General features: G+C 35.3%; 1 protein-coding gene across 1 annotated transcript in view; it reads left to right on the top strand.

Annotated features, from left to right (window-relative positions):
• Positions 1 to 24,132, top strand: part of LOC149784712 (V-type proton ATPase subunit H-like) — a 45,295-nt gene that overhangs the window by 16,976 nt on the left and 4,187 nt on the right. The window contains exons 4-13 of the mRNA XM_089932740.1: positions 4,396 to 4,485; positions 6,944 to 7,057; positions 9,890 to 9,994; positions 10,610 to 10,707; positions 11,728 to 11,838; positions 12,839 to 12,923; positions 16,069 to 16,247; positions 17,830 to 17,955; positions 21,688 to 21,789; positions 23,808 to 23,921. Of these exons, the coding sequence (XP_089788866.1) occupies positions 4,396 to 4,485; positions 6,944 to 7,057; positions 9,890 to 9,994; positions 10,610 to 10,707; positions 11,728 to 11,838; positions 12,839 to 12,923; positions 16,069 to 16,247; positions 17,830 to 17,955; positions 21,688 to 21,789; positions 23,808 to 23,921 (1,124 nt within the window). The remainder of the gene's footprint in view (positions 1 to 4,395; positions 4,486 to 6,943; positions 7,058 to 9,889; positions 9,995 to 10,609; positions 10,708 to 11,727; positions 11,839 to 12,838; positions 12,924 to 16,068; positions 16,248 to 17,829; positions 17,956 to 21,687; positions 21,790 to 23,807; positions 23,922 to 24,132) is intronic.

Raw genomic sequence — 24,132 nt, 5'->3', positions numbered from 1 at the left:
TGCAGAAAAATGAATCATTTGACTCCAAATTGTGTGAGCTCCGATATGCCCCTACCAGTGTCTTAGTTGAAATAAATAGAATGAATTTTCTAAAATTAAGAAGGGTTATAGAAGGAAACAAAGGCAGGGCTTATTGATGTGAACCATAATTTATACAGATTTGGTTTGCTCAGTATAGATCGGGACATTGGTTGTTAGAAGTTGACACTGCTGGCACAATATGCCGCTACAGTTTAGAGTAATTATTTTTAGTAGTTGAACAGAGTAATTTTTCGTGATCAGTAATTGACTTAGGTCTGCTGGCACATTATTTGCCTGCAGATCGGATTTTTGGTTGTTTTTTTCGTGTATTTTCTTGATTGAGTGATTTCTGGATTCGCTCTGATTTTTTTAAAGATCATATGAAACAATCAATTTAATGTGCAAACACAATGTATGATATTTGCAAGCCCTGCATTTATTTCTTGCTTAAAATCACTCCCATCTTAATACAGTTTGTGGTCTTTTTTGGATGGGATGGGCAGTTTACCCATTTCAGTTTTGGACATTGCAGAATTTTTGTTTTGCATATAGGCTAAGGATTAAGTGAACTCTGTGTGCATTTCTATTCTACAGCAATAAAGAGACTTCAAAGTCCTGGGTGTGGTTAATGATGGTCTGTACATGTGCACACAAGTTTTCATATTATGACCAATTAGCAGAAGTCATGCATAAGTTTGGAGGTCGAAAAGCTCTCTCTCTCTCTCTCTCTCTCTCTCTCTCTATAAAAACAGAAATCCATTGTCCATATTGTCCAGGTTGGTAATTTGTTCTTATGGACAGGCAACTTGTGCAAGGTTACATGTCTGTGGACAAGTAAATCATGGCAGTAACTTGAAAGGGCAGTAGATCCAATCCTGCCAACCCTTATGATTTCACCATAAGTTTTACTGTAATACCCTTAAAATACGGACTTAAGGAATAAAAAAAGCACAGATTATGGAAATACAATCACAGAAAGATAAAGATGTTCTGTTGTTTATGTTTGGTTGAGATTTGGGTTGCATATTAGATTCAGTGGAATTGGTCAGGGAACCAGACTAACTTTACCTGATTAACTCAGATGCTGTAAACTGCATGCATTTTTTTATTCTGAATATCTGCATGTTCAGGCTGTTGCTTATTTGTTTTTAAATGGTGTCTGACAAGCAACATGTCAGGACGAAAGGGACAATTGATATCTTAAAGTGTTTGCAGGGTTCCCTTGCTATTGGGAAATCTGGAAAAAGTTGAGAGAAATGATTTTTAAAAAATTGACAGGGAAAAGTCCTTGAATTTTACAAATATTGATGAAAGTCTTAAAAAAAACAGGAATTTTCCACCAACACTTGACGCCAGAAATGATTAAATAATTGAGTCATAACTGAACTGATCGTGAGTTAAATTTAGCCATTCACTAAATGTCCAAGCAAACTTAAATGTTGCTTTGAGTCATACCTGCATGAAATCGATATGAAAATTATTTATTTTCTCAGAAATTAAGTTTTATATAGTAAGCCTTTAATCTGCTGAAAGACAAAATGAAACTATGGCATTGATGAAATTTGGCCTGGTACTCACGATTTGCTAGTTGCACACATTTCACACATGTTCATGACATATTAGATTCTGTATTCACGTACTATCAATGCATTTCAAATGTAGAAAAAAATACAGATATTAATGAAAGTCTTATACTGTTTGTGATAATAATTTTAAAAAAAACAGCACCAGATTCTCTATATCTTTATTCCAAGAACTACATGGGATTTTGTATCATGTGACTAACACGCTGACATGAGCTCTGTGCTTGATGAATCTGTCTGTCCATATTGCTACTACAGGGACAGGTTTCTGGTCATTGTTCTGGAAATAAATATTTTGAGAATCATAATGTTCCTTCTGGTTTTTACAAATGTATCTGACTTACATTTTATATATTTTAATTTTTGGGCAACAACGTTAGGAGTTGGCTGTTTACATCACGTGACTATTGCACTTCTGATGTTGTAGTCTGATATTTGCATTGTCATGTGACCAGTAATGCAAATGATGAGTACTGTGTCAGGTTTCATCTATGCTGTAGTTGCATCTAGTCTGTCAGCCAATTAAAGACATAACAATTTTAATTGTTACCATTTCTGAGAACATAAATCATTTTCCTATAGATTTGATGCAGGTATTACTCGATGTAACATCATTTAAGCTTGCTAGACCCACTGGTAAGCAACTACCATATGTTGCTACTGCACCATCCAATTCCAATTTTTCTATAGGTAATTGCACTGACCCCACATCCCAACCTAAATGTCCACATGGGAAAAATGTTGTGGGTATGTTTGGAGGAAACCAGGATTAGACAATGGACTACCAGTTGTTTTAAGTCAAATTTATAGTCCAAAATGTTGGAATGCCGAACTGAACTTTGCTGCTAACTATTACACTGCGACAAATGGTTGCGCAGGAGAAATGGGAGCTTCTTGTCCCATGTACTGAAATCACAAAATGATATGAGCTGCTGTATCAATACCTGTTTTGTGACTGGTTTATCACATTACAAGCAAAAATACGTTGATTTTACAGAAAATTCAATCCTTGTTTATACAGTAGTATATAATTTTGACTTTTTTTGGTCAAAATTTATATCAATCCTTTTGTAAATGATTTTTTAAATCGTGGATTTTAACCGAATTCTCTTCAGGAGTTTATGTTCTTTGAAGAAGAAAAAAATCATTTTGGATTTTATTCATACAGATTAATTCAGGTTTTAATCTTTTATTTTGCAAGATAAGATTCTAATACTTTCCATTTCTTGTTTTTTATACTGTGATAGAAAGTGTTTATATTGTATAACATGCATATAGATTGTTATCTTTATTTACAACTGATCATTATTACTTGTTTAGAATTAAATGTTTGAAAGGAAACAAAACTAATTCATGTTTATTTGTACCAACATAATGCAAATCAACAAAAGTAAAGTTAGAATTTTGATTCCTGATATGACTTTACATGCCAATTTACAGGAATATACATTTGTCTAACTTGTTTCAAGTGATACATTTTGTGGTTTAGTGCATGATCAACTTTTCTGACTTAGATGTATTGGTAGTCTTGAAATAGGAACTTCTTTGTTTTCAAAAATGCATGTTTTATAAGCTAAAATATAATTTCCTTCAGTGATGGTCATATGTGAACCGTAACAAAATTATTTTCATGCTGGAAAACCCCTGGAAATTATCTTTAAAAAAGCGTGGGAACCATGTGTTTGAATTATAGTACATAAGAATTAAAGGGAATATTCAGATTCTTTGGGGGAAAAGTAATGAATGGCAACAACTACTTTCATTGGGCAGAACATCTGACATCATACTGAAAAATGTCATGGATAACATATTTAAAGCTAAAATCATATCCATCCATTCAAATGTTTGTACTGATTCAGGAGTTACAGACCAAAAATGCATTCTTGGTAGATTTGTAGACTCGGACCATGAAAGTAAAAGTGTAACACAACTTGAAATATCAAGTATATTTTATGTCACAGATCCATGCTGCATACAGCTTAATAACAGTAAACATATTAACAGTCCTGTTATCATTATCTGCAAAACTACTGACAAATGGGACTTTATACTTTATAGGGACAAGTAAACTTTTTAATTTACTTTTCTGTTAACAACAGTCCTGTCATCATTAACTGTATAACTACTGACAAATGGGACTTCATAGGGACAAAAAAACTTTTTAATTTACTTTTCTGTTGACAATTTGACAAAATTTCTGCACCCCTGATGCATAATGGTATAAAATGCATGGATATTTTCTGAGTTCTGTGGATATAGGTTTTGTGTTGCATTTCAGCATATGATGGGCTATACATGGTTGTCAGTAAATTTGGTGGAGGAAAAACCATCGACTTACAGGAAACTACAAGCAGGCTTTCTCACATGACCACATTAGTCAAGCCAAGACATATAAACTAATGCAGACAGAGTGGAAATGTGCCTTAGACCAATGCACCCACAATTCCACTCTGTGGATAGAGATTTAAAAGGCCACTTGTGAGATGACTAATGTAAAGGACAGATATCCAACATTTAAGCAGATTACACTAATTACCTGGTACGTGGTAGTGCGGTTTTTGAATATTGCCTCTGGGTTTAATCTTAAAAATAATTGTAGCTCACACCAAAGAACTTTAAAATTGTATTCAGTATTAAAATCGATTTGCTTCATACATCTATTCAAAATTTGTTTTATGGACTTGATATTGGGTAGTGGGTAAATGGATATAGCTAAGCATGATAGAATGATTTGTTGAGATACACATCTGAACTGCTTAATTGTAATTGTTCCTATTTTATCTTTTTGCAGTTTGCCAAGACATTCTTTAGCCTAATGAGCCACATAGCTAAGGACCAAACTTTGCAGTACATCTTAACAATGTTGGATGACGTCCTACAGGTAAAGTATTGCAGTACATCTTAACAGTGTTGGATGACGTCCTACAGGTAAAGTATTGCAGTACATCTTAACAGTGTTGGATGACGTCCTACAGGTAAAGTATTGCAGTACATCTTAACAGTGTTGGATGACATCCTACAGGTAAAGTATTGCAGTACATATTAACAATGTTGGATGACGTCCTAGAGGTAAAGTATTGCAGTACATCTTAACAGTATTGGATGGCGTCCTACAGGTAAAGTATTGCAGTACATCTTAACAATGTTGGATGACATCCTACAGGTGAAGTTTTGCAGTACATCTTGACAGTGTTGGATGACGTCCCACAGGTAAAGTATTGCAGTACATCTTAACAGTTTTGGATGACATTGTACAGGTAAAGTATTGCAGTACATCTTAACAATGTTGGACGACATCCTACAGGTAAAGTATTGCAGTACATCTTAACAGTGTTGGATGACGTCCTACAGGTAAAGTATTGCAGTACATCTTAACAGTGTTGGATGACGTCCTACAGGTAAAGTATTGCAGTACATCTTAACAATGTTGGATGATGTCCTACAGGTAAAGTATTGCAGTACATCTTAACAGTGTTGGATGACATTCTACAGGTAAAGTATTGCAGTACATCTTAACAATGTTGGATGACATCCTACAGGTAAAGTATTGCAGTACATCTTAACAAAGTTGGATGACATCCTACAGGTAAAGTTTTGCAGTACATCTTAACAGTATTGGATGATGTCCTACAGGTAAAGTATTGAAGGCTATCTACCACAGTAACATAATGCAGTCAGATGTCAGTAATCTAGACTCTGTTTGAGAAATAAGCATTCTTCATTAATGAAAATAAACAAATTGTAGTTGCAGAGGTAGTCCCTTGGTCAGGATAAATGAAATGTTTAGAGAATTGGTTATCAGGTATCCACCTGTTCATAAATACCTGGGTAATAAAATTAGCCGTAGGGTTCATATGAAAAACCCCAACATTCTTCTAAGTTCAGATCAAAGATAATACCTGGCAATGTCTGGAGTGAGTGAGACACAGAATAACGAGTACACTTTGAGGCTTGTGTCGTGTGATTATTGGCTGCTGTACATATATCCTCATGGACCACCATCTGTTGATCTTATATTTACGATATGTGCAACCATTTGGCTATGTACATCAAACAGTTTCCTTATTTTTTATTTACAGTAACTATACATGACACATTTCCAAGAAAACAGATTGGTTTCTTGAATTGGAAACTATGTGTCACAGATTCATATAGTTTGATGCACACATAAATAGCAGACTAGTCTATCTTGTAAAAAAACATGGCCTCAAATATTAAGTGAGATGGGCTTTTTTGATGTGACTCTGGAATGTTATATGACTGAAAAATGTTAGAGTAGAGGGATTCTGTGGAACTGAAGAACATGCTACACAAGGAAAAGGACTTGTTATTAGCACTTCACAGAATTTTAAAGAAGAATTTGACGGTGATGTAATATAGCATTCTGAATTTGTGGACTGAAATGTATGACTACTCCACAAAAATTACACATGGAAATGTTTAGACTAGTTAAAGTGAATGTTGTATATATGTAATTTATCATTCGTTTCATATCTATATTCTTGTACTAATCCATATTAATTTAGCCAATTTATGAGGAGAATTTTAATTAAGTGCAGATCCAGGCATTGCCAAGTAGCAAAAATAAATGCATGCTTTTCATATGGTTTTCTGTAATTATGTCATGTAATATATAGACTACTCTTCCTATGTTCAAATTACTCTGTTTTGCCACTTACATTGGTAATAATTACTCTTATACCTCCTAAGGGTTTGGCATGTATGAACAATGCAGCTCAGGTCCACATTTAATATGATTTCATTTTGATCAGATACCAGGGTAACCAGTCATTAGGATAGACAGGTACCCAGTTGACTTTTCCTAAAAAAAAAATGACAGCTTTGGTTTGATTTTGCACATTTTCCTGGGGTTCCTTGGAGGGAGAGATCAAGATCAGATGTACAATGGTTTGAAGTCATGAGTAGAACAATTGTTGTGGTTTCAGGTCAGGGGTGGAGGGAGTGCAACATCGGGGTGATAGTAGTTTATACCAGCTTACAAGTTGGCTCCAGGTGCAAACAACATTGAGCCAAAGCTGCAATCATATAATGAGCCAGTAGATCAGGGTCTGTGCAGTTTGTTATGAGTAATCAATAGAACAAACATCATGGGTCTTGATCTGCTGGTACATTTTGCAATAGCAGATCAGGGTCTGTGTGTTTTGCATTTGGACCTGACATGCAGGTGAATTGCAACATCCTGTATAGGGAGGGATTCCCTAGGGGGAAGCATCCGAGTTACTCAAAATTTGCCTTGTCTTTTTACTTCAGATTTTATAAAAATGTACAAAATGTTATCTGGGCCTTAAATCTAATGTCAGTACTTTGATTCTTTACAGGAGGACAAATCCAGGGTTGAAATCCTGAGGGAGTATGCCAAGAAGAACAAAGAATCAGTTTGGTCCCCCTTTTTGCACCTCCTGGATAGAAATGACAGGTTTATTGTTAATCAGGTTAGTGTAGCTGATCTTTGTGCTGTACATTTGTTAATTCTTGTCCCTTAGTTTTTTGATGACTTTTGTTCTGAAGTTTGGCAGACAATATTGATGTCAGGTGAAGATGTGTTATATAAATGATTATCGTTTCTTCTGTGGGCGGGGCCCCGAGTGGCCGAGTGGTCTAAAGCGCTCTTCGTTACGGATCACTGCCATCTCACCTCTGTCTGCATTGGTTCGAGTCTCGGATTCGGCTAATGTGGACATGTGAGAAAGCTTGCCAGTAGCTTCTCGTGGGTCGGTGGTTCTTTCCGGGGTTTTCCTGGGTTCTTCCTCCAGCATTAATACTGGCTGCCATGTATAGCCTATCGCGTGCTGAAAAATGGCGTTAAACCCTACAACAGCAACAACAACAAAAATCTTCTGTGGGCAACATGTCCCACAGCTATGGATGGCTTGTCCAGAAACACCACAAAATCTCTTAATCTCTTTCAAGGACTCAAGTGGTGATTGTTTTAACCAGTTGAATATTAGTCTCACTAAGAGGCTCTTGTGGTTACTTTTTTGTCCATTAAAGTGACTCTTGTGGTTTTGTTTCATCCTGTAGTGTATTAGTCTCTATGAGGGACTCTTGTGTTTATTGTTTTGACCTGTAGTACATTAGTCTTTTTGAGGGATTCTTGTGGTTATTGTTTCATCCTGTAGTGCATTAGTCATTTTGAGGGACTCTTGTGGTTATTGTTTAGTCCAGTGGGGCATTAGTCTCTTTGTGGGACTCTTGTGGTTATTGTTTTATCCAGTAGGGCATTAGTCTCTCTGTGGGACTCTTGTGGTTATTGTTTTAGTCATGTAGATCATTAGTATCTTGGAGGGACTTGTGTGGTTCTTGTTTTGCCCTAAAAGTGCATTCAAATGTTTGTGGGATTCTTGTTATCACTGTTTCAGCATGCGGTGCATTAGTCTCTTTCATGGACTCTCGTGGTTATTGTTTTGTCCTGTAGAGAATTAGTCACTTTGAGGAACCCATGTAGATATTGTTTTGACCTGTAGAGCATTAGTCTCTCTTATGAACTCTTGTGCTCATTGCTTTGGACTGGAGTACATTAGTATCTCTGAGGGACTCTTGCGAGGTACTGTTTTGCCAAAGATGTTGAAGGAATATAAGATTCAGGAAATGGAAAAAGATAGTCATAATTTTTTTTCAATGAGCCTTGATTGCTACCACAGTAAAATCTGTCTTGTGAGACCACTGCTATGAAAGACCACCTGTCTTGAGAGACCAGGCTCTCCTTGTACATATTTATTGGTTGTATGGTGTTATGACCTGTCATAAGAGACCATATGTCTCGAGAGACCATTGATTTTTGGCAGAAGGGGTATTGTATATTGTTATATAATTTTAAATTTCACTACATCTTTAGGAAAATTAATACAAGCCTGCTTATTGGTTTAATATGGCAAATTAAAGTACGGTTTTCTTGTAATTTCACACAATATTTGGCTGAATAAATTGTCTACAGCACTTTTGGACTGATAAGCTGCTTCAGAAATTGGCATTCACACACCTTTGTTGACAATATCCTTACACGAGTTGTCAAACTGTCAAATTAAGGTTAACAATTTCTGGAAACTTGGGAATGATGTTGTTCTTATACATGGTCCATGATAATCACAAATGTTTTTAAGGTCTAGCAGAAATAACTGATTTGAGAGCTATATTTTAAATATTTTTTTACTTGAATGCATTAACCGCATTTTTAAGTATTGTGATACCTACTGATTCCCCAGAATTGTTTATACATTTTTTAAAAATTTTTAATGACAGAGCTATCCATTCCGTATGAGATGCCTTGATTTGGAAATATTGAAGCAAGGATTCCTGATGATCATATCTTGTCGTATAATAGTTATATAGGTATCTATAATATATTTTGCATTAATTAACAACATTGATATGTAGAGCTGCTAGATAGGTTTAATAGTACATTGTGACATACTGCATTTGTTTTGTATTTTTACTAAATTGAATGCTGCAGTGTGACAGTGACATTACTATGCTATGATGCAGTGTGAGATGCTGAGGTTGATTTGTATATTTTAACAAACATTTCTAATGTCATATTAGGATTTAGTTGAGAGATGTGTATCTTTCATGTATTACACACACACAAACCACTTATAAATCCAAGTCCAGTTGCATTCTGCATAGACTCAGATCTGACATCACAGAATACATCAGCAGACCTGGGTTTCTGCAGTTTGTAAAGAGCATTCAATAAAACAACACAAGTTAAACCCTGATCTATGGGTGCATTATGCAACAACAGATCAAGGTGTGTTGTTTGCAGTTTGACTATACTTATAAGTAAGTTTATACAACGGTGCTGTCCAACCTTCTTAACACCATGGGCCACTGCAAAATGTTTTTTTGAAGCTGAGGGCCACAGCAGTAAACTGAAAAGCAACGACTATATAGCTGCTCTAGCTCTGGTTATTGTTGTTGTAGGGTTTAACGTCATTTTCCAGCACACGATAGGCTATACATGGCGGCCAGTATTAATGGTATAGGAAGAACCTGGGAAAACCCTGGAAAGAACCACCAACCCACGAGAAGCTACTGGCTAGCTTTCTCACATACTCACATTGGCTGAATCTGAGACTTGAACCCACGCAGATAGAGGTGAGATGGCAATGATCCATAACGGAGAGAGCTTTAGACCACTTGGCCCCTCGGGTCCCCTCGAGCTCTGGTGGGCCATTTAAAATTGGGCCATGGGTTGGGCAGCACTGATATACCGTAACTGTATTATTTACTCTTGAATCTAACGCCATTTTATTTGCCTTTAACAGACAAGCAGAATCATTGCCAAAATTGCATGCTGGAGCAAAGAAGGAATGGAAAACAATGATCTGAAGTTCTATCTCAACTGGCTGAAGGACCAGCTGAGACTTCCAGTAAGATATAATTTAATTCCAACACACCAGTAAATGTTTATTAAACTAACATTTCTTGCAGCCAAATCACTGATGTGTAGGGGAAATATATACATTGTGTTAGCGGGCCTCTCCCACTGCTGTGATATTATGAACAAGACAGTTTTACTCTTTTGACAGAAATAATCCTAAGTGTGTTCAGGTGTTGCATATTGTTGTTTACACTGTCACTGTATTTGTTTTATGTACTTTATTAAGCTGTTACAAAAACCCAATTAAATTTGAAAAAGTATTGTGACTTAAATAAATTTGTGACAGCATAGTGACCTAATTAAATTAGTTAGGGCATTCTTTATACTTAAATCATCAGTAAATTTAATAATTGACCACAGTGCAATTTCATGAAGATTTGTAACATTGTCAGTTGATCCTAATTCAGTTTAAAGATTTGTAGCATGGTCATTTGATCCCAGTTCAGTTGCCTAATAAATTGATTTTCATTTTTAGGGCAATTTTAAATACATGCAGACTGCAGCCAGTTGCATAACAATTTGATTTTCATGTTATTTTTTGGGCAATGAATACATGTAGACTGCAGCCAGTTTCATAACAATTTGATTTTCATGTTATTTTTAGGGCAATGAATACATGCAGACTGCAGCCAGATGTTTACAGATGATGTTAAGGATAGATAACTACAGAAAAATGTTTAGCCTTGTGGATGGTATTTCTACGTAAGTATTTCTTCCCAATTTATGGTGTTGAAGAACAGCCTAGTGGGATCTAATTCCATAAGAATTTTAAGGAAAAGCAGTCACATAAATCGTGCTGTTATTTTTTAATATAAACCAAGATAAAGAATAAATAGTTGTGATATACATGAACATTCATTATGGATAGGTCGCATGAACATAGCCATTCATTTTGTTGTTGTTGTTGTGGGCTTAAAAGCCATATTTCAGCACACAATAGGCTATACATGGCGGCCAGTAATAATGGTGGAGGAAGAACCCAGGAATACCCCAGAAAGAACCACCGACCCACGAGAAGCTACTGGCAAGCTTACCCACATTGGCCGAATCCGAGACATGAACTCACACAGACTGAGGTGAGATGTCAGTGATCCGTAATGGAGAGCGCTTTAGACCACTCGGCTACTCGGGGGCCCCCACATTCATTTTGATTTTTTATAAAGCAAGATTCAGAGGTGCTTAAAATTTCTTCTTTATTCAACGTAAATTTGATAATAATTTTGAATTTGCTTCAAGGTATTTCAGGGGTTAAAGTGTTCTTTATTCTACTCAAACCACATACCTGCCATCCTTGCAACTTAACAAGAAGTATTTACGAAATGATATTTAAGTTACAGACTTATGGAATTATATTGAAGACATAATGAAAATACAGTTGTGACAGTCTCATTTGGATATTGACCTGTCCGGGTTTGGCCCAGATCAGGATTTTTATGAGACTTAGTAAATTAGTCAGTGAACCACATTTGCTGGCCCTATTTACTATGAAAGATCTAAATGATCCTTTAACTTGAGACCACTTCATAAATCACTAAATCCACTGTTTCCCAGTGTAATCAGTGGTCTGAATTAGATTTTAGTGTAAATCTCCATTTCGTAAAATTTGTCTGGTACATCTGCAATGTTCAGTGTTTTGTTTTCACTAAAATATACTTGTGTAAGTAAATTCTGTATTTACCTTTTTTGCATCATGGCTTCAATTCAGTATTTCTTTCTTTGCAGCATTATTTCTGTACTATCTGGCAGCAAAGTAGGGTTCCAGATTCAGTATCAGTTGATCTTTTGTCTTTGGTGTCTGACTTTCAACATCTCTCTGGCACAGCGGATGAGCAAGTAAGACTAATGTTATAAATATTCTCTCTAAACTAATATAGTGTGCTTGTGATGTTCATGGCCAGTGTTTATGTTTTTGGATCAGGTCTGATACATACCAATGGGTAGAACAGGCTTGGGACTCTGCTTGTAAACCATGTGTATCAAAACACCTAGTCCTGTGTTCTTTTAACCGTCTGAGCAGGAAACTGAGACGCTGTTTTGAAGTCCCAAAAACTTTGACAGTCAGTAACTTTAAGTAGAATAAATAACAGATTCATATGACCTCACTACTTCTTACTCTATTCAACTTTCAGTAACTTAGCACCCCAAGTTGGTTTGCCAGTTATATAAATTCCTTTTCTTGGACTGCCAATAACATCGCTGCATTTTATTCTACTAGACTGCCAATTACATAAAATCCATCCGTTAGACTGACAATAATGGAGTCCCTCTATTAGACTGCCAGTTGCATAGAGTCCATCTGTTAGACTGCCTTTCTGTGACAGATGTATCATATCTGATTTTAGAGTTTTAAGTTGGAGCTTGAGTTCTGGAGTTTCATTGTTTGTTCAATGCAAGCTTTAAGATCATTGACACAGTTATGTAGACTTTAAATTAAGCATGTTGTAGCAGATTTGTGTGACCTACTTTTTAATTCAGTAGCTAAAATGACTGGCTAAGTGGCAAGTGTTCTTACTTAAGTTAACACTGAATTGTGCATGATTTCATTTGATCTGTATCTTTTTCTAAAATTTCAAACAATATGTTTGTCATCAGTTAATGTTTTTTTACACCATTGTGAAGTTACTTGCTAAAAAAATCAATAAAAACATTTATCAGCTTTCAATTCCTTATACCAGATATAGTTTGTAATAATAACAATAACAGTTTTCAGAACTTGACTAGTTATTAGGCATGCAGTATTATAATATTTGCATCATTTAGTTTAACTTAAAATGAATACTCATATAAAATCCTAATTATTTGTTTATGTTCCATTTGTCCTTTTTCCCAACAGGTTTAATGTGATTCCACTTTTAGCAGATATTCTGAGTGAATCTGTAAAAGAGAAAGTATCCAGAATAGTCTTGGCTACCTTCAGGGTAAGTTTTCATATATATATATATATATATATATATATATATATATATATATATATATATATATATACACACACACACATGAAGTTTTAGGGGCCCCGAGTGGCTGAGTGGTCTAAAGCGCTCACTGTTCCAGATTACTGCCATCTCACCTCTGTCTGCGTGGGTTCGAGTCCAAGGCTCGGCTAGCGTGGGTATGTGGGAAAGCCTGCCAGTAGCTTCTCGTGGGTCGGTGGTTCTTTCCTGGGTTTTCCAGGGTTCTTCTCCACCAGTTATACTGGCCGCCATGTATAGCTTATCTTGTCCTGAAAAATGGCGTTAAACCCTAGAACAACACATAAAGTTTTCATTCATTCATAATTATATATATTATGTCAAGTGTACAAAATATTTTGACAACACATGCAACATTCTCTTGATCAGAGACAGAATGGACACCATTGGTGATTCATTTGTTAGCAAGCCATTTCACAAGGAATTCTGGGTTTGAATCCTGTCCAGATCAATCCGGCCTGGTTTTTGTAATGTGAACATTGGCAGTGTACTTATTCCCAATGTCTTAATAATAAATAGTCTTGCATGTGACAGTGTGCCCATTATGCACCAATCAGTCAGTCAAATGAATCAGTGACATTTGAAACAGACAAAACCAGAAGACTTCGAAATCAAACCACTAACCTCCTTGGATGAGGAACCTCTAAAGAACAGACCAAGGCTGGGATTTCCCTTTGAGCTTTGAGTATTAGTCTGGTTTCTTATGGTAAACAAGTTTTTTTAAAATCATTTGCATACAGAAAAGATGAGAAATTATTATTGAAAAAGAAACTTGAGTTTAAAGAGATATCACAATCACCCTTTGCCCCAAAGATAAAAGGAGACAATAAGATATGTTGGAATAGAGAATCAAGTTCAGGTGCTTGGGTGCAAGCAAGTACTATCATGTTATTTCTTTCTGCATATAGTGGAAAAACTTGAAAGGTCTGACCCCCTATCAGATTTTATGTATGGAGTATATTTGTATCCTTGAAATTTAGTAGGCTGGTACAACAATCAAATTATAAATATCCTGAAAGTTTGGGATTCTTTCTTGTTTCATTTTTATCAAAGTTGCGTTCTTTTGTTTTATTTGTATCAGTGCTACATACTGTAGTATCCTTTATCCTTATGGGTCTCAGTTTATGACGTTTTGCATAGGAAAGAGGCATTTTTATTGGTACTTAAATTTGTGGTTCAAAAACAGCATATTTGTAGGTGTTTACTTTCATGGATTAACCCGTGCAGACAAATAAAACAAAACTATGCCAACAACAAAAGGCAGTTGTTTCAGTGGTAAAAACAGTACTAACGCCTGTATGGGCACAAATTAAAAAAATCTGTCAAGATCAATCACTTATAAACAAAATATAAGGGAGCTAACTCAGCCAACAACAATCAGCTGATCATTTATTAACTACATGTGTATGGTCTCTTCCTTAAAATACTGTTTGTAAATTTACTAAAACAATTGCTTTCTGACAATCATGATGCTAACACTGTCTCTTAAAAGTGATCAAATTTAGATCTCTGTCAGTTCAGATAATGTTATCATTCCACATGTGAACCGAACATGTAACCAGCTGCCCAGTGCTCTGTATATATAGTAAGTAATGTCAACATTTGTTGTGTTCAATCACATTGAAGTGTGAAGTTCCTAACTAGATTGGAAAACAATGGACCTCCTTTGTTTCAGCCAGTATCATTTATGAACAAGTTTCAACCACTAGACTTTACTTAAACTTTTATCAATCAAGCCAATTATTTACCAGACAAACATATGTATTTTTCAACAAAACATTTCACTTGAATGAAGAATCTGTTTGATTAAGTATCAAAATCTAATTTTCATGTACTAGTATAATTTATTATGCTTTCTTTTGTCTTTGGTAATACTAATGTTTGAATATTTTATACTTTCTCTCGTTTCTTTTTATATTCCGATTTAACTCAAAGAATGGATATGAAAGCTACCAGATACCATATAGTTATTTCTGACTTAAAGCAGTATAAATGTATCTTTTTTTCTTTAAGGCATTGAAATAAAACAAATGCATGTATAAATTCTTTTTAATTATCATTTAGCAGAAACAATCTTAATTTATCAAATAGCTTTGTTGATCTGTATGAATGAAAAACACAGAAAATGGGGGAGTGGGGTTCTTTTTTTATTATGTGAGGCTGATGTTTTACTGGCCTGTTAAGTTTGTAGGCAGGGAAATGATGCCATTTAGTTTACTTAGACCTTATTCTGTGCACCATGCCAAAACTTGTTTGATTTTGAATAAAGTGTAGAAACTTGGAGAATGACCTACATGTGGTTAGAAATGCTACTCATGAATGGAAATTATAAATAACACAGTTAATGATTACAGGCATTACTAAAATGAAAGGAACCTTTTTTAGTAAATGCCATATCAGTCATTTAATACAATGAACAAATGACAACTTCTGATTAGTTAATACCTGTCATGATGTCAGACTGTGAGCATGGCCTAAAATGTTTTAAAGAATACCACGCCCACAAACTTTCCAGGTCTTTTTCCATTACTCACTACACTGAGGTAGAAAATGTCACAGAGTGAGCGTTTGAAAAAGTTGTTTTAGATGATTACTCTGAAAATATTATTTTATGCCGTTCCATAATTATGGAAAGTACATATCGTGTTAGCCTTACCTGTCTATCACATCACATGAAACTCCATCTTGTCCAAAAAAATTGTGGTCAGTACATATTATGGACTTCATCCATTGACAAGAGATTTTTATTGTCAGAGTAACAGAATGGAATGTGTTTGATGGCATCATGTTATTTCTGAGACCTTAACTTTAAACCTTAAAATTGTATTATTTGTTTAATTTATTTTGTCTCAGTTTTTTTGTTACACATCTGTTGTTATCAATCTTTATCACATATATGTCATAAATATCATATGACACAGTATGGCCAACATACATTGCCATGTGATAAATAGTATTCCTATCTGGTGTTTCTCAGACATTACATTTATATAACACTTTTCATAATGTGGCATACCACTCACTGTAATATAATGGCAAATTGTTTAATAAATTTTATACAAAATTGTGTCATTTATCATCTTTCAAAAATCAGAATCAGCTGGAGAAGGTGGAAGAAAGGGAGATTGTTCAGGAAAATGCCCTTGCCATGGTGCAGTGCAAGGTACTTAAACAATTAGAGCTGCTGGAGGCCCGTAAATTTGATGATCCAGACATTGTGGAAGATTTGCAGTTTTTGCAGGAAAAACTCCAGGAATCTGTTCAAGATATGAGGTATGGATTTCATTGATTTAAGAATTAAAGGATTTTATATTATTTATGTTTATTGTAGAGTTTTTTTAATAGTGAAATCAGGGGAAATACTTAAGATTTATGCATGAAGTTTGCTTTAGTACTTTCATTCTCATCCTTACAGTGCTAATTATATAGTCAAACCTGCCTTATTGAGTCAGTTTTAGAAGGCTTAATTAAACTGGAAAACAAATCCATATATATATATATATATATATATATATATATATATATCAGTGATCTGAATTGTTTATAGAATTTAGAAAAAAAATCTGATTTGTTACCTCTGATTGAACCCAAGTCAGTGACAATCATAAATATTTCTTATAACTGTGAATATTTGAATATTAATTTATTACAGGCTACAAATATTCAGAGAGTATATTCAGGTGTTCATTTCATCATTACTGTCACAGCTTGTATTGCTCATAATTGTTGTTGTTGTTGTGGGGTTTAACGCCATTTTTCAGCACATGATAGGCTATATATGGCGGCCAGTATTAATGGTGGAGGAAGAACCGGGGAAAACCCCAGAAAGAACCACCGACCCACGAGAAGCTACTGGCATGCTTTCTCACATACCCACGTTGGCTGAATCCGAGACTCGAACTGGCGCAGACAGAGGTGAGATGGCAGTGATCCGTAACGGAGAACGCTTTAGACCACTCGGCCACTCCGGGCCCTGCTCATAATTGTAAATTGTTAATTAATGTATTTACTGGAGTATAATTCAGGTATTCATTTCATCATTACTGTCACAGCTTGTATTACTCATAATTGTAAATTATTCATTAATGTATTTACTGGAGTATAATTCAGGTGTTCATTTCATTATTACTGTCACAGCTTTTATTACTCATAATTGTAAATTATTCATTATTGTATTTACTGGAGTATAATTCAGGTGTTCATTTCATCATTACTGTCACAGCTTGTATTACTCATAATTGTAAATTATTCATTAATGTATTTACTGGAGTATAATTCAGATGTTCATTTCATCATTGCTGTCACTGCTTGTATTGCTCATAATTGTAAATTATTCATTATTGTATTTACCGGAGTATAATTCAGGTGTGCATTTCATCATTACTGTCACAGCTTGTATTACTCATAATTGTAAATTATTCATTATTGTATTTACTGGAGTATAATTCAGGTGTTCATTTCATCATTACTGTCACAGCTTGTATTACTCATAATTGTAAATTATTCATTAATGTATTTACTGGAGTATAATTCAGGTGTTCATTTCATCATTACTGTTACGGCTTGTATTGCTCATAATTGTAAATTATTCGTTATGTATTTACTGGTCAATCCATCTTCAGGCATCATAGTGTAGGTCTGCAACACAGAATATGCAGCCAGATCAGTTTACACTATTTGATGAGCTCATAATTTCAGGAAAGCAGCAGACATTGATCTGGTGGCACATTTTGTGACAGCAGAACTGGGTCTCTGCTGTTTTTGAAGTATGATCTGGTTGTGATGGGTAAATTTGGGTTTATTGTGATGGGTTAATTAGGGACTTATTATCAAATGTAAATATGTTGTCTTTCAGCTCCTTCGATGAGTATGCCTCTGAAGTGAAGTCTGGTCGCTTGGAATGGGGTCCTGTACACAAGTCTGAAAGGTTCTGGAGAGAAAATGCTATTAGACTGAATGAAAAGAATTATGAACTCCTAAAGTAAGAGACTTCTGTTTCTATGTCTTACCACAACAGTGGTAGGGCTTATAGTGTTAACCTTGTAATTTTGTCAGCCTTTGGTTGTGTGTTTAGTTCATTTTCAGGCACTGTGGAGGTGCAAACTGTATTCCAAAAACATATAATCTTCAGTTAATGAGGTCTTTTTTTCATTACATTTCTGTGAGAAATTACATCATTGGGACCAAAATACATCTCACCAGGCTGAAAAGTCAGGTGATCTTATATTATAGCTTACATCCCATCAGGAAATGATTGTTACCATTCAGAAGTCAATATTTCCGACTTAGAAAATGTGTTTACCAGCAACATTTTCGACAACTTTGATAATGACCAAGAGCCATACATGTTAATGAGGTGATCTTACAGCTGATTGATCAAGGTAGTTATCATTCTGTATGCCGTATTTCTGACCTGATTTTAATCACACCTGGAATATATGCTTTGTCACATCATCCCACATGCCCAGGTAACAGATTTGGCATGGGTCTATTTTGTCACCACCTTTTTTTCTCATATAAGAATATACTATCTTATTCTAACATGTGTCAAATAAAGGAAACAGTATTTGATAACAGGTAAGCCATACAAATCAAGTCACATACATTTTTTTGTTTGTTTTGTTTTAATATGGTGGCATACTAATGTATGAACTAAACTATGATATGAAATACATTATGAGCAGAAGCAGATTGTTAGTTAAAGCAGCATCAGTTGGTAACACAGGGTTTTGGTTGTAAAAGTTGGTAACACAAGGTTTTGGTTGTAAAAGTTGGTAACACAAGGTTTTGGTTGTAAAAGTTGGTAACAAGGTTTTGGTTATAAAAGTTGGTAACACAAGGTTTTGGTTGTAAAAGTTGGTAACACAAGGTTTTGGTTGTAAAAGTTGGTAACACAAGAGTTTGGTTGTAAAAGTTGGTAACACAGAGTTGTGACAGGTAGCAAGCAGCAAAGAATTACATATGCTGTTGTAACTGAAAAGTATTTCTAAATATTTAATACAGACATACATAGCTAAAGCATACAAGTAAGTGAGGATGACGTGTGTGTCAAGCAACTAACTAGCAATCAAAACTAAAATACTCAAGTGCATCTTATCATTCCTTTGTATGCAGGGTTAATATGGTTAGTATTGAGGCATGCACACTGGGTGTTCAAACCATCATTAGTCATTTCAGTGGGAGGGGGTGGAAACAGTAAAAAATAATTTCAGTTCTAGAAGTTTTTGGTGCTGTGCATCACACTCTAGTACTAAGAGTTTTGGTTCACAAAGTTTCTGCTTTGGGTTCAAGAGTATACAAAATGTCAGGCGTACTGCTTTTATGTGATATCCGTCTTGGTGCAGTAGTTTGCTCACAAGCAGAATAGAGAGTTCTTTTATATCAATTTCACACGAACAATGTATAATTCTATAAAAATAAGAGTCAATTTGAGTGAATTTAGAATGATATATTATAGGCGCATTGAATATAAAGCAAGTTATTAGAAGATTTTGGGGAGTATTTAGATGGTGATCACAAAATTACAACTATTATTTCGTGCAGAGAATTAATTTGACAATTTTAGCAATTTAACTGTGATCACATCTGACATTAAAGTGGTTCAGTCATTCAAAATAATGAAGACTTTATTGAATTATGCACCATTGACACAAAATTGTTTGTGACAAAGATTGTCTGACTGCGTTTGAACTATCTAAATTATGCGCCTGTGACAAACAGGCAATAAAGAAATATTGACCAATCAAATTAGAGCACTAAAAATTCTATGCAGACTGATGTCAGCATGTAAACATGAGACATGTTGTAGAATTAAACTTAATGATTTCCAGATGATTGATACAAGGCATCATATGCTTAAGATGCAAGTAGACAAGCTGTGTTGTCATAGAAATGCGCAGTCTATTAAAATACATTTTGCAGTATTTGCAGACAACACATTTTTGAGGCAACATGTGCTCCACACAGCAAACATTCAGATCATAACTGCTGAATTGAATGAACACTGGGACATGTAAACACAGAATAAACCTATATCAAAAGGGTTCATTCATAATCATCTGAAATAGCTTCATGGACAAAAATGCATGTTATGATGGTGCTGGGAATGAGAAATATTATAAACATGATAAAAATGTCACAAACTACAAATTGTCTGATTGTTGTTGTTGTGGGGTTTAACCATTTTTCAGTACAAGATAGGCTTATAACTGGTGGAGGAAGAATCGGGAAAAGCCTGGGAAGAACCACTGACCCACGAGAAGCTACTGGCAAACTTTCTCACATATCCACATTAGCCATACCTTAGACCCTAACCCACACAGACAGAGATGAGATGGCAGTAATAAAGAATGGTAAGCAGTTTAGACCACTCAGCCACTCAGGACCGCCACATTATCTAGATATCACATTATCATAACAGCTTATGTCATTAAGATCTTAGACAGTAGTGAGCAAGAGTCATGCATACTAATGAGGTGATACTGCGTCTGATTGACTGAGCTTGCTACCACTTGGGTGACACATTTTTTCTGATTTGATTTTGATTAAACATTGAATATATGCTTATATCGTCAAGATCTTGGATATTTCAATAATAATCAAGACCGATGCATATTTTTAAGGCAATTTTGCATCAGGTTGATTGAGGTTATTTTTAAATTAAGCAGGATTAGTGTAACAGGATTAGTGCAAATTAATGAGATGCTCTTGTATCAGTTCTGCTGAATGTGTTACCACTCTTGAGCCATATTTTGTTATATGCTGTTTATTATCATTAGGGTCAATGATGACTTTAATTTTGAAGTAGAGACTGGATATTAATCAACACCTTTATCTTTATACAGAATTGTTATCAGGCTGTAGTAAAATAAGCAAACTTAACATGATTTTAGGTTTGGAAGAAAATTTACATGGGCTCTATTGGGAGATAAGTTGCATGGGCTGTGTTCTTATAGTATTATAGCCAGGTTATATAGAAAGAGGACCAAGTGGGCCGATATTACTCAACCTGGTTACAACTTACTTACTTGTTGACCAGTTTTCATCTCAAGATTGACTAATCCAGAATCAATTTTACTAGAAAGAACTGCTTGTTAGGACATGTTTTATTAAAATTATGTCCTACACACATTTCCAGTCAATGGTGTGACTTCCCTTCCATCAAAAACCTATTGTTTTACTTTGTAAAATCGATGAGCCAGGTTTGATCATACTTGGGCAGAATGTTGCTAGGACATGCTCTATCTTGGTGTTGTCTTGGTTGTTTCCCCTTGCAATTGTGTTCCTCAGCAACCATGTGGAAAATTCATTTCAAGTTGTTCTGAGCTAGTTATGATAAAATTTACATGCAAACATGGACAAACTTTCTTATGCACCTACAATGGTTGAGCCCGAGATTCGAACCCACATAGACAGAGGTGAGATGGCAGTGATATGTAAAGGCAAACACCTTAGATCACTCGGCTGCATGGGGTCCCTAAATTTGAGTTCAGTACACTGTTTTATTGAGCTGTGAAATATTGATATATGCTTACACTATGCATTGTTTTGTGGAGCTGAAATCATCATGAGCAAAGTAATGTATCACATTACTGTGGCATGCTCATAACCTGTTCAGCCAGTTAAAATTCATAGTGATTTTTATGAAAATATTAATAGGTGTTATTATACTTTTCTTGTTTTTATGTGCTCCACTGTTTTTCTCTTTTCTTAGGATTCTGGTTAAATTGTTACAAGAAAGCAGAGACCCACTGATTTTGTCAGTAGCAGCACATGACATTGGGGAATTTGTGCGATATTATCCTAGAGGAAAGAAGTAAGTCAATTTCTTTCCGTCTCAGTGGCATTATCCATAGTAATAACTTGCCTTTCAAGCCTATGTTAAGGGAGTTAACTAAAGTTTAAGTGAATGATTAGGCTTTATTGTAATTACCTCCCTCGGATATTGCTCCACTTGTGTTTATTCTGAAAACATTAATAGAAAAAGCTTTATAAAGGAAGTCATTGCAATATTTACTGCAGTAATGTTTTAGATGTTAATATAAATTTGCTGGTGGGTAACCACTGTATGCATCATACAACATAGAATACAGTGGGTAACCACTGCATGCATCATCCTACATAGAATACAGTGGGTAACTACTGCATGCATGATCCAACATAGAATACAGTGGGTAACCACTGCATGCATCATACAACATAGAATACAGTGGGTAACCACTGCATGCATCATACAACACAGAATACAATGGGTAACTACTAAATGTAGCATACAACATAGAATACAGTGGGTAACCACTGCATGCATCATACAGCATAGAATACAGAGTGTAACTACTGCATGCATCATACAACATAGAATACAGTGGGTAACTACTAAATGTAACATACAAGGTAGAATACAGTGGGTAACCACTGCATGCATCATACAGCATAGAATACAGAGTGTAACTACTGCATGCATCATACAACATAGAATACAGTGGGTAACTACTAAATGTAACATACAAGGTAGAATACAGTGGGTAACCACTGCATGCATCATACAGCATAGAATACAGTGTGTAACCACTGCATGCATCCTACAGCATAGAATACATTGGGTAACTACTGCATGCATCATACAACATAGAATACAGTGGGTAACAACTGCATGCATCATAAAACATAGAATACAGTGGGTAACCACTGCATGCATCATACAGCATAGAATACAGTGGGTAACTACTGCATGCATCATACAACATAGAATACAGTGTGTAACCACTGCATGCATCCTACAGCATAGAATGCATTGGGTAACTACTGCATGCATCATACAACATAGAATACAGTGGGTAACTACTAAATGTAACATACAACATAAAATACAGTGGGTAACAACTGCATGACACTGCATGCATCATACAGCATAGAATACAGTGGGTAACTACTAAATGTAACATACGACATAGAATACAGTGGGTAACTACTGCATGCATCATAAAACATAGAATACAGTGGGTAACTACTGCATGCATCATCCAACATAGAATACAGTGTGTAACCACTGCATGCATCATACAACATAGAATACAGTGGGTAACTACTGCATGCGTCATACAACATAGAATACAGTGGGTAATCACTGCATGCATCATACAACATAGAATACAGTGGGTAACTACTAAATGTAACATACAACATAGAATACAGTGGGTAACTACTGCATGCATCATACAGCATAGAATACAGTGGGTAACTACTAAATGTAAATTATAACATAGAATACAGTGGGTAACTACTGCATGCATCATACAGCATATAATACAGTGGGTAACTACTGCATGCATCATACAGCACAGAATATAGTGGGTAACTACTGCATGTATCATACAACATAAAGTATAGTAGAACATCTTGTCATGAGGAGGTACAGTGGTTAAAATGCTAGAGAAATGACTAAAATGGTGTGGGTCTCTTGTCAGTTGGGTCCATTTGCAAACAACATTGACTCAGATCTGGTGTCACACCATGTGCCAGCAGAACAGGATCTGTGTTGTTTGTTCTTCTGACTACTAGCAAACTGCATAGACCCAGATCTACCAGTATGTTATGCAACAGCAGAACTTGGTCTGTAAATTTGCAATTGGACCAGGCTGATAAGCAAGTGTGCACTGTACACTTGTAATGCATTAGACTTTATACTTAAGGATCGTCCAACACTTGTAATTATGTCATTTCCAATAGCATTCTAATCAACATTTTCATTGTGAACCAAACTTCATTAAACTTGGAACATCATTGGTTTATGAAACATTTTGTCACATTACTTGATGAATCTTTTTGTTGCAGTGTTATAGAACAGTTGGGAGCCAAACAGCTTGTTATGCAGTACTTGAGCCATGAGGATCCTAATGTGAGATATGAAGCCCTGATAGCTGTGCAGAAACTAATGGTGCACAACTGGTATGTCTTATTATAATGAAATAGCTCTACTCTTTGCTCTATGTAATGCCCAGTCAACAAAGAGCTTCAGTTGTGATGATATCCTATGCTTCGGAAAAGTCATTGGGACATCATTGGTTTATGAAACAATATTAATGCTTTAACAGAAGAGCTTCAGTTGTGATGATATCTTATGCTTCGGAAAAGTCATATTGCAGAAGTGAAAGTAAGA

This window comes from Sinohyriopsis cumingii, chromosome 14 (genome assembly GCF_028554795.1).
Source record: "Sinohyriopsis cumingii isolate HCF-2022 chromosome 14, ASM2855479v2, whole genome shotgun sequence".
Taxonomy (NCBI): Eukaryota; Metazoa; Mollusca; class Bivalvia; order Unionida; family Unionidae; genus Sinohyriopsis; species Sinohyriopsis cumingii.
Note: the sequence above shows the minus strand (reverse complement) of the source record. Positions and strands in the feature narration are given on the sequence as shown.